The sequence below is a fragment of the Electrophorus electricus genome, chromosome 26 (genome assembly GCF_041902795.1).
Source record: "Electrophorus electricus isolate QZ-2024a chromosome 26, ASM4190279v1, whole genome shotgun sequence".
In the NCBI taxonomy this organism is placed as follows: Eukaryota; Metazoa; Chordata; class Actinopteri; order Gymnotiformes; family Gymnotidae; genus Electrophorus; species Electrophorus electricus.
Genome location: NC_137522.1, coordinates 1,100,001 through 1,112,345, shown reverse-complemented (window position 1 = coordinate 1,112,345; position 12,345 = coordinate 1,100,001). Strand labels below are relative to the sequence as shown.

At 47.1% G+C, this 12,345-nt stretch overlaps 1 protein-coding gene across 4 annotated transcripts in view; it reads right to left on the bottom strand.

The window, feature by feature from the left end:
- Positions 1-986: 986 nt before the first annotated feature.
- Positions 987-12,345, bottom strand: part of pcdh17 (protocadherin 17) — a 59,845-nt gene continuing 48,486 nt past the window's right edge. For all 4 annotated transcript variants that reach the window (XM_035523091.2, XM_081708476.1, XM_081708475.1 and 1 more), the window contains exon 5: positions 987-5,548. In XM_035523091.2, coding sequence (XP_035378984.1) covers positions 4,857-5,548 — 692 coding nt within the window. In that variant the 3' untranslated portion in view covers positions 987-4,856. The remainder of the gene's footprint in view (positions 5,549-12,345) is intronic.

The following is a 12,345-nucleotide window of genomic DNA, read 5'->3' as shown; positions in this document are numbered from 1 at the left end:
ATGAAAGTTAAGAACAGCAAAGATTAAAATGTCAAGTCACTGAATACCAACGGAACAAGTAAAATCAATAGTTTTGAAATTTCTCTAGCTGAAGTCTTGGCTATATGTGTCATGGTAATCCTGAGGCTCTGGTATTCAACCCTCCTTTAAGGATATTGGCTTATTACCCTTGAAGCCTTACTCTATTGTCTGTGATGAGAATTTAGAATCTTACAATGCATTTTCTACTGTCATATTAGTCATCAGTATCTTAATGTCAGTTCACATTCACACAGTCAGTTTATACGAAACGTGACAAGAAGGCACTAGGAACGAACAGTTTTTGCTGAGTGAAAAATCTGGCATGGTGTTAGGGCGCTGTTTCTGGGTCACTTGGCACTGAAACGCTGTCAGTTTGTGAAACGATGCGAAATCTGACACTCCGCGCGACTAGTAAAGGCGTCTGTCTGTCATTTCGGTGAGAGAGCTGTGGCTCAGTTAGAACTGCCTGCAGGTTGCTTGGCCGGCTGCCTGCAGTTGCTGGGCTGAGCTCAAAGACTCCTTCGGTGCGCACTTCGGACTCCAGCCACCGAGCTGCCGCATGCCTGTCGGCTAGCTCTCTGCTTTAATCTCCCCGTGTGGTGAGAATGTGAACTAATGAGATAAACTAAGAATCATTAGCTTCAAGCTAAACTTTAAAGATATCATCCGTGCACAGAGAAAAATATTGATTCCTTGAAGCCAGAACAACAGCAAACAAGAAGGCAAGGCCCAAAACGTATTTAATTATGTATATTGCTGCAAATAGACTGCAGATGTTTAGAGCATGTTTAGTAAATATGAATGTTTACCATGCAGCAGTCCAGGGTTTTTTTTCATATTCCCGTTATCTTTAATGAGTGGATAACGAGAACATCCAATAGAAACTCACGTCGAGTCCTGCTCTTATAATAGCATGTTGATGGCCAGCACTAAAGCACGCCGTACACACAGTCAGGAGCCATATGTATTAGTAATCGTTGTTTTTATTGTTGTTTTCTTTGTTTGTTTTCAGATAGATCACATAGAACACAGCCTTAGACAATAGCAATTGAGCTTATCCATACAATGTATGCCTTGGTATTGTGGCTCCCTCTGTGTGTGTGTGTGTGTGTGTGTGTGTGTGTGTGTGTGTGTGTGGTCAGCAGAGGCTTATGAACAGTGAGGGTAAGGGGTGAGTGAGGATGACAGTCTAAAAAGGGTCTCATTCTGTTATGCACTGAAGCCCGAGACTTCCATGGCTAACAACACACCAGTCTGACTAACACGGCGATCAGTCTCACGTCACGCCTGGCCCAGGGTAATCACGCGATAATGAGGACACAGCGCATTATGTGGCATCTTCAACTATGTGATGACCTCAGCAACATATACGTCATTAAGCAGCAAATAGCTTGCATGGCTGGTGTAATAAACCATGTATTCCACATCACTGACAGTCCCGCATTTTTTTTACAGGCTTTCTGACAAGACGCCTTGGGATGGCTAGGGTCCATTTGGAGGCAAAGGCAGCACCGATTTGATCTGGTCATCGATATCAAACTTGGATAAAAAAGGAAAAATAAAAAAGCGTCTGGGTTTTACAGGAGGAGTCAAATCTAGGAGCAGAGAAAGAATGCCGTTGTTTTGGTATGAGGGAAAAGACTCGGGGATTACGGTAAACACACGGGCACACAGAGGCACCGAGCACACGACACGCACGCCTTTGCAAGCCGCAAACAACGAGCAAACCCACGTTAAAAAGTACGAAGTGCAGAAAATCCTCGCACGGAGACAAACGGCAAACGGGGGGAGTTATTTCCATCTGTCTGGCTTTGGGTTAAAACGCTCTTCAAATCTTTCATGTTTCTTGAGGGGGGTGTTCACGTAAATGAAAGGAAGCACACGGTGTCGTGCCACGCCGAGGATGGCGGTCGGCACGATGAAGAAGGGAGAGAGAGAAAGAGATGGTGGCAGACGCTGCTCGGAGTTCGGAGGCGCCAGCCTGCTTGCCGTGTCTCATTATTTGTTGCAGTTACGTTGAGTGTGTCAAAAAATGTCAAACTCGTCACTGTGGGTTGTTTCTTTTCTCTTTTTTTGGGGGGGTGGGGGGACTGGGAGACTCATTTAGAAGCAACAGAAAGCTGCTTTCTCTCTCACCTCCTCCCCTGCGACAGTGAACTCCTGCCTCAGTAAATCTCCGCCTGGATCTTGATGAACCCACCACACCAGAAATGAAGAATGATGTGAGGGGGAAAATAAGACAGGGGAAGAAGAACCTCCTTTCAGACAGGATAGAAGATCCTGGTTAAAAATAAATAAATAAATACACACACACACACAAAAAAAGAATAAATATGTGACTGTATCTGTGTAAGGATCTAAGGATAAGAAGAGGGAGGTTGGTGTTTAACTTTCCCCCAAGCAAATGCAACAGATGACATAGTTGATCATGAGCCCCTCCACCCTCCCAGTCCACCCCTCCACCCCCTACCACCTTGCCCCAGCCCCATCTGCACCACCCATGCAGGTCAAGTGCTGTCACATGGCTGTACTGCAGCAAGTCCATGGTAGTGCAGTATCACCATGGAAACGTGTAGACTACTCATCACCCGGGCGAGGCCTGAAGGGTATAGACCACTCATCACCCGGGCGAGGCCTGACTCAGCCGCTCGAGAGCCACTTTCAGATCCTTCTCTTTGTTTCTTAGGTGTTTAGGTGACTGGTGATCGTTTGTTTTTCAGAAGGAGAAGCAGTGCGAAGCTTTTACGAACCGGAGACCTAAACTACTGAATGTGTCGCCTAAGTCCTCGATCTCCAGCTACAGCTACAGCTCGGAGACGAGTAGAACAACACGTTCAAACCAAAACCAGACCAGAACTGTTGGGTCCCATATAACCCAAGAGAAAGTGTGATGGGGAATTCTGTGGACGTCTGAGGGAAAGGTGCATCTAATTTCTAACTAGCTTGTGATAATCAAAACACACACACACAAACCAGATACGTAACCTCGCCAAAGGAACCTCGTTTTGGTCCTTATATACAAAACAAAATCGCACATTCTCCCCAAAATCTCCCTCCTCCTCTTTGCAGTCAAGTATACTGCAGTCGCATTAGAAGTTCTCCAATCAAATAAGGCAGTATCATACGATGTTAGCCCGGGACTCCGCGCTGCTCCACACATGGCACGTTGGGATTTTGTGGAGGAAAAGAAGGAACGAAATTAAGCGGAAAAAATCCAAATGACAGGAAATTGTCGCAATTAAAAAATAGCTGCCCTGTAAGTTTATCTCTGCTTTGCAACAGTGCACTCAGATGCTTGTGTGTTTGTTTCGCTTTGTTTGGATAAATATGTGCTGACTCAACAAGCTTCGAAAAAGGTAAAGCCAGCGCGTTCATCTGAACACGTAAAAAAAGAAAAGCCCCCAAAACAAGCCCGTGTCGGTGGCGAGACGCGGGCGAGACGTGGGCGAGACGCGGGCGAGACGCGGGCGAGACCGCGTAGTCATTAAGAGCACAGAGAGAAAGACGACAGAGGAAACCCAACAGTAAATGAAACTCACAGAGTTTGACAGCTACTAAGGCAACAGTTGCCAAATACAGTGTAAGCCCATGTATATCGCAACACAACTATATATTAATTTAATAAAATACACAATATAGCTCTTGTACACTTAACAATTTGGCTCATATGCACAGAAACCGCAGAAAAATCAATAAAAATATGTCATTTTGATGTAAACACGTTAAATTGGATACATTTAGCACACTGAATGATGTTGTTTATAAGTAAAGGCGGAAGGGACGGGACATGTCCTTTTTGTTCTGTGTAGTATTCTTTCTTTTCTTTTTTAAAACATTTTCTGATCCAAAGCAAAGTGTCCTTTGCAGTTTAATAAATATCTTCAACTGCAATTTCAGCTTCAGCACAACTGACTTTAAACAATTTCCCTTTTTTTTTTTTTTTTTTTAGAAAATGTATAAATATTTTAGTTAATATCTGGACACTGTACATAAGTTTATATATATATATATATATATATATATATATATATCTTTTCACAGTTGAGGAAATATGTCCCTAATATACAGGATTGTGATTGCCTTAATTTAATGTTGGATACGCATAAAGTCACTTTAAAAGAAATAACAAGTTGAAGACAGTGTTCACACAAAGGACTGATGAATGAGAGAATAACAGGTTCACTATTCTGGAATGTTCTATATGTACGAATACATGGGGCGGAGGAGGGAACACATCTTACACATTTGACTAGAGATGGCCAGTGAAGAAATGCTAACATTTCTTAATTAAGCTCCCAGTTACCGCCCTGCCTGCCCTCCCCTGAATAGCTCAGCGATATCAGAGATATTTTGCACTTCATACACTGATAATACAAAGTCTGAAAAGATAAGAGCATGTTTCTGTCTTGATGAGGTCCAACAGCACTCAAGCTGTTTGATCCACTCCACTAGATTAGCTGCGATTGTCAGGATAAGCCATTCTCCCAGCATCCTTTGGGCTAAGAGGGGCCAGAGCGCCCTTCATTCAAGTCAGAATGAAGGTTTTTAGCTGGTGGGCACTTAAAGAAAAGCTCACTGAAGCTGCTGTAGCTCCCAAAGAATCCCCCCCCACCCCCAACAAAAAAGCGACGTGGTGTCCAGACAGTTTGTTTTGTCTTTTCTTTTTTCCTTTTTCTATTTATAAGACTGTTTTTCAGACATCTTGAGTTGTCCTTGTCTGCTGGCCCCGCTCTCTCGGAGAGCGCTTCAGAGCTCACGCACCGCCCGTCTCCACCGCGTCCTTCCTTTCGTTCGTCTCCCTGCCGGTGCTGGCCAGTCCGGAGCGCGGGGCGCGCTCACTTCCTCACCGCCTCCCCGCTCCGGCAGTCCTGCAGCAGTTTGTCGATGTCCCTGACCACCTGCTCGGCATCCACGGCGCCGCGGCCCGGCTCGCCGCCGACCCCGCCGTGCTCCAGGGGGCGTTCTGCGTCCGCCGCCGTCTCCTGGCTGATTCGCGAGCGCGCTTCCGCCAGCACCTTGGCCACGGGGTCCGAGGGGGGCAGCGTGCCATAGGCCCGCTCCCTGGTCTGCTTGCTCGGCGAGGCATACTGTCCGTCCGGGGCCCCGAAGTGGCTGTTCCCAGGCTTCCCCTCGGCGCCGTCTGCCACGCCCTTGGCTGAGGAGCATGGCGAGGCCTTGGCGGGACTACAGGAGACGGAGGGTACTTCCTGGAGCAGGGGACTGAGCGCCCGCTTGGCCTTCAGGTACGGCTTGACGTTGGCCACCAGGATGGTGTGATCTCTCCGCTCCTTACCAAACGTGCAGAAGGTCTTCTTGCCGCCGGGGTTGCCCGCTGCCTCGTACGGCTCTGTCTCCACGGCTACGGCCTCCATGCCGGCGGGCACGAACAGATTGGTGCGGTAGTCAGAGCCGTCGGCCTGGGCGGGACCCACCCCACCCCCGCTTGCCGTGGGAAACTGGGGCATCCAGCAGCGGTCTGAGTGACCCAGCACACGACACTCATCTGTACAGTTTACACAGTCCTCCTCTACAGAGAGAGAGAGAGAGAGGGGGGGAGGGTTAAACTTAAATATGAAAACGAAGGCAAAAATGAACAATAGTACATATTCTGTAAATAGTCCTGGGGTGCACAGACACAGGTACTCACTACCAGCCTAATTAAATAAAGGATGCAGGTGGGAGAGAGAGCGAGACTCCACACACACACACACACACACAAAACCGCTCTGCTTTGGCAAATACATGTAAGTGTTGTGCTGGTATCAGAGATTTATGTCACTGGGCCTGGAAGCTTGTCTGAGGCAGTGCCACTATCGTTCAGCCAAGCGTGTAGAGCTGTGCTGGGTGAGAGTGAGTGTGTGTGTGCGCGTGTGTGTGCGCGTGCGTGTGCATATGCGTGTGCGTGCGTGTGAGCGTGGGTGTGCGCGTGGTTTCCAATCTTTTCAACCTCCAGTCAGAAGAAACTGTTCCAGATTATTATTGGACATTTGTTTTTTCCTTCAAATGGATCCAGGAATTGTAAAATGAGAGACAGAAAACAGAAAAAGGTTAAGCAAAGAAAGAGATGAGAATGAGAGGAGATGCTGTCCTGCGAATATGAATGTTCAAAAGACTACAGCCTCCGACAGATCAATCTGTGTGTCTGTGTGTGTGAGAGAGAGAGAGAATGAGTAGGAGAGCAAGAGAAAGTGACTGAGAAAGTGAGAGAGGGGGAGAGTGTGGAAACAATCGCAGCGTAGCACCTGTTGCCTTCCGCCAGCTGCCTCATGTACATTTAATACTCAGGCAGTACTGCGCAGGTCAGCAAAGGCGAACCAACAAAGGACTTTTATGAAAAGCAGGAAAAGGAAACATTTCAGTAATCCAGCTCGTAAATGAATAATCCAGTACTAAACCTGTCCCAGCTCTTAAATGAATAATCCAGTACTAAACCAGTCCCAGCTCTTAAATGAATAATCCAGTACTAAACCTGTCCCAGTGCTTAAATGAATAATCCAGTACTAAACCAGTCCCAGCTCCTAAATGAATAATCTAGTACTAAACCAGTCCCAGATCCTAAATGAATAATCCAGTACTAAACCAGTCCCAGTGCTTAAATGAATAATCCAGTACTAAACCAGTCCCAGCTCCTAAATGAATAATCTAGTACTAAACCAGTCCCAGATCCTAAATGAATAATCCAGTACTAAACCAGTCCCAGTGCTTAAATGAATAATCTAGTACTAAACCAGTCCCAGCTCCTAAATGAATAATCCAGTACTAAACCTGTCCCAGCTCTTAAATGAATAATCCAGTACTAAACCAGTCCCAGCTCTTAAATGAATAATCCAGTACTAAACCTGTCCCAGTGCTTAAATGAATAATCCAGTACTAAACCTGTCCCAGCTCTTAAATGAATAATCCAGTACTAAACCAGTCCCAGTGCTTAAATGAATAATCCAGTACTAAACCAGTCCCAGCTCCTAAATGAATAATCTAGTACTAAACCAGTCCCAGATCCTAAATGAATAATCCAGTACTAAACCTGTCCCAGTGCTTAAATGAATAATCTAGTACTAAACCAGTCCCAGCTCCTAAATGAATAATCCAGTACTAAACCTGTCCCAGCTCTTAAATGAATAATCCAGTACTAAACCAGTCCCAGCTCCTAAATGAATAATCCAGTACTAAACCAGTCCCAGTGCTTAAATGAATAATCCAGTACTAAACCAGTCCCAGCTCCTAAATGAATAATCCAGTACTAAACCAGTCCCAGTGCTTAAATGAATAATCTAGTACTAAACCAGTCCCAGCTCCTAAATGAATAATCCAGTACTAAACCTGTCCCAGCTCTTAAATGAATAATCCAGTACTAAACCAGTCCCAGTGCTTAAATGAATAATCCAGTACTAAACCTGTCCCAGCTCTTAAATGAATAATCCAGTACTAAACCAGTCCCAGTGCTTAAATGAATAATCCAGTACTAAACCAGTCCCAGCTCCTAAATGAATAATCCAGTACTAAACCAGTCCCAGCTCCTAAATGAATAATCTAGTACTAAACCAGTCCCAGATCCTAAATGAATAATCCAGTACTAAACCAGTCCCAGTGCTTAAATGAATAATCCAGTACTAAACCAGTCCCAGCTCCTAAATGAATAATCTAGTACTAAACCAGTCCCAGATCCTAAATGAATAATCCAGTACTAAACCAGTCCCAGTGCTTAAATGAATAATCCAGTACTAAACCAGTCCCAGCTCCTAAATGAATAATCTAGTACTAAACCAGTCCCAGATCCTAAATGAATAATCTAGTACTAAACCAGTCCCAGCTCCTAAATGAATAATCCAGTACTAAACCAGTCCCAGTTCTTAAATGAATAATCTAGTACTAAACCAGTCCCAGATCGTAAATGAATAAGCCAGTACTAAACCAGTCCCAGTGCTTAAATTCCCCAGGTTCGAGTTCACGTGATGACAAACATCATAGCATAAACATCTTTGGTTTCCTTCTAATGTGGATAAACCATCTCTTGCTTTGCTGCATCAGAAATATGTTCAGTTCAGCTCTCACTTACATACTCTTTCCGCATGTTCCTGCCAGAGTGCAGCTCCCTGAGACTGGCTCTAAAAAACCAGTGATGCTACACTTATGTTCATGGAAGGTGTGGGCCCTTGTGCCTGGAGAACAGAATTATATTGTTCCTGTTTCCACTCCCTGAGTACGGCGGGATCCTTTCTCCGCGTGGCGGGAGGGTTTAGTCTTTACGACTGGCCATCGACCCATTTGATTATCAGAATACAGGAAATGTTCGAGCATTAACGTCATTGTGTAGGATGGTGAGAGTGACGAACCACATCTTTGTCCGTTCAAAAAAGGTGTAAAGGACGTAGTTACAGTATAATAACTTCTATTCACAAGACTGAGGCTGCATTTGAGTTTATTATACATCATGCCCTGATGCATTGATAACAGTGTTTGCTTTGTCCAAAGCAAAACTCTACAGCGGGCGCTTGGTGAAAATGAACGATCCAACGTTTGACCTTATTATCATCATTAATCATATTTCAAATTGCTTCTTCACATTGTGTGTGGAAAAGGCCAAAAGGGTGGATGAAAAATGAACACTCCTGCTCCACTCCGGAGCCGCTATTGTTCCCAATTCCATGCTCTGCTCCCGGATGGCAAAAGCCCACCATACCCGATCCTCTCTGTCTGCTCCGGAAGTGTGAGTTTCTGGCTAACCTTGAAAAAGTTTCCAAATTCATCATAGCCCGCTTGTCAGTGGGGAAAAAAATGTAATGAGGGAGCCAGAGTGTACGGTGCTAAAACACACACACACACAGCGTGTTGACTATGGTGACTGACAGAGTGTGTGAATTTGTTAACCCAGAGAGGCAGGAGTGTTTCGCCTGTGTTTGTGCAGTTCCGCTTCGTTGCTCTGTCTGAAGGTGTGTGTGGGCCTCTGAAGGCCAGCGGGCCGGCGCGGAGCCCTGGAGAGAGCTCTCCTGGGCACGGAGATGAGAGCGAGCCAGAGGGGTTGGCCACCAGAGAACCACACGAGAGAACTTGACATTTTGAGATTCAGTGATTGTTACCGGCGAAGACATAGAGGGTGGCTTAGTTTTCTGCATGACCACCCACGCACATAAACACACGCGCGCACACAAACGCAGACACACATACAAACACACACACGCACGCAGACGCACATAAACACACGCGCGCACACAAACGCAGACATGCATAAACACAAACACACATATATATACACATATATACACACACGCACACAAACGCAGACACGCGCTTAAACACACACACACACGCAGAGCAATTTGACAGTAAAATGTAGGACTGAGCCAAAAGCAGAACCAGGTTTCACTGGCCTTCGTGATCGTTTCCTTTTTCCTGGCATTCCGCACTAAACTGTGTACTGGCAGGAAGTGTAAACTTCGCAAACTGTTTCTAGCATTTGTTACTCGTGTGTGTGTGTGTGTGTGTGTGTGTGTGTGTGTGTGTGTGTGTGTGTGTGTGTGAAAGCCTTTCTCATCGACTGTTACGGTAAGATCAGTTTAACCAGATGAAGAGCCCAGATCTAGTACTCCAAATCTGGAACATATTAGTGTGGACTTGGAGACAGTAAGTGACACCTCAGACTACCATCCTCAGGACTGATTACTCATTCAGTGGAGGCATATTAAGGCATAAATAATCCATGCCCGACACATCTCTGTGCAGCCAGTCAGGAGGAACTGAACCGCCTATAGATTATTCATGCCTGGGTGGAGCAGGTGACCTTGAGTCTCTGGCAGGGGTAGCCGTGACTAACAATATGACATGTGACACCGACGGAGGCCATTCATTTGCTGGCAGATACAAAACAGGAAGCTGCGTGTGATGTAATGCACCCACACAGGCACACTCACACCCACTCGACACGCGCGCGGTTATTGGCTTTTTTGGGGGCGCACTTAATTAAAGCTGTATGGCTGCTATTCCTGACCATCCACACACAGATCTATATATTGACTGGATGAACAACCTTCATTTCGGTGACACTATGTATGACCGGTGCGATCCACCTGCATTATATCTCTCTGCTGCCAGGCAGGAATTTACAATCAACTCCGCAATTACTCCCATCAGAAAAAACCAAAAGCCCAGAGCTGCCGCCGTCCGCATTCATTCCCGTTGGAAATTCCATCGATGTGCCGGAGCATGCGAGCGCCAGCTCGGATCTAGCCCGGTCACTCGTCAAACTAATGATGTGTGCATGAAAAATCTCATCGCACCGTGTGAGTTCGCCTGCAGACAGCCGACCGACGTGAAAAAGGGCCCCCGAGTTAAGTTGCGACGACAAACCGGGCCCGATCGCCGTAGCGTTAATGCTGTACTGTTAGCAGTCAACACCGAGTGCGGCACGATCGCCGGTCTCGCGGCGTCCATAACGACGTGCCGCTAATGTAAATATGCGCAGGAGACGCGTAACGGAGATTTGTGCGTGAGCAAGGCCACAGCATGCGGGGCAGTCCTAAATCACATCCGCTAGGCTGAGCCGTTTATTTTTTTATTTTTAGTTATTTATTTGTTTTGGTACACAGTGGATTTTTTTGTTTGTTTGTTTTTTTTATTCCAAGAAACTTCTCAACTCTAGCGTCATGGAGACAGAGATGGGAGGATGAAAAGAGACTGTAGAAAGAGAGAGAGAGAGCAGAGGAGCAGTTAAGGCTCTAGTGTATACCTAATACTCAGTTTGGCTCCTGCCAAATCTTTTCTTAGCATCTCATTTTTCAGCTCTCTCTCTCTCTCCATCCCTCCCTCTCTTTCTCTCTCTCTCTCTCTCCCTCTCTCTCTCTCTCCATCCCTCCCTCTCTTTCTCTCTCTCTCTCTCTCTCTCTCTCCCCCCCATCCTCACTGATCCGACGGCAATGCTACCAGCTTCCTGCCCTGTCTAGCCCGCAAGCTCCCCCAGCCGCTAGCTAGATCCCACCGCCCTCTCCCTCTCTCTCTCTCTCTCCCTCTCTCTCTCTCTGCCCCTCTCTCTCTCTCCCTCTCTCTCTCCCTCTCCCCCTCTCTCTCTCTGCCCCTCTCTCTCTCTCTCCCTCTCTCTCTCCCTCTCCCCCTCTCTCTCTCTGCCCCTCTCTCTCTCTCCCTCTCTCTCTCTCCCTCTCCCCCTCTCTCTCTCTGCCCCTCTCTCTCTCCCTCTCTCTCTCCCTCTCCCCCTCTCTCTCTCTGCCCCTCTCTCTCCCTCTCTCTCTCTCTCTCTCTCTCTCTCTCTCTCTCTCTCCCTCTCTCTCTCTCTCCCTCTCTCTCTCCCTCTCTCTCTCTCTCCCTCTCTCTCTCTCTCTCTCTGTCTCCCCATGTCTTTTTAGTCTCCCTGGCATCTGGACAGGCCGGACAGAGGACGAATCGTTCGTTTAGCTAAACACAAGAAGGTTTATGATCGTTTCAGGGCCAAGGTGACAGGTCTGACTTTCCCTCTGCGTCTCTCATCTTTAAGAGAACGGGGACTGCTTGAAAAACGTCGCCGTCAGCAAAGAGCTTCCAGTGTGCTCCTGTGTCACGCTGCTGCCTACTCCCGCTCCTATACCACCGCCCCAAAACTCTCGCGCAAAGCCCGACACTTCTTTGGGAAATGTGAGCTGGGCTGACGGAGAGCTTTCTGATGTGTCAGAAAATGACTGGCACTTCTCAGGCGAGGAGAGCAGAGCGGTGGTTATCCCGCCCGGGCCGCAGTCCCGCACTCCTCCTGGTGACAAACCGCACATGCTCAGCTCTTTCAGAACCATTTATCAGAAATATAGCACATGTAAGAGTATTTGTCTTTTCACACACACACACACACACACACACACACACACAGATACAGAGGCATAATGTGCAGGATATATGGACACGTGTGCACGCGCGCACACACACACACACACACACACACAGATACAGAAGCATAATGTGCAGGATATATGCACACGCGTGCACGCACACACACACACACACACACACACACACACACACACACACACACACACACACACACACACACACAGATACAGAGGCATAATGTGCAGGATATATGCACACGTGTGCACGCACACACACACACACACACACACACACACACAGCCTCCCAGATGAAGACCGGCTGGGTTTTGCTAAATGTCACGGCCGTTCCGAGCCGCTGCCCTTTCACCCCTGCTGGTCACTCAGCCCTGGCTCACGGCCTCACACACACCGGGTGTTTACTGCAGAACCGAGGTGTGTTAACTGCAGCACCGGCCTCGAACACGCTATAACAACGCTCGGGTGCGTGCGCCGTTTACCGGCTGGTGCGAAGACCCGCTG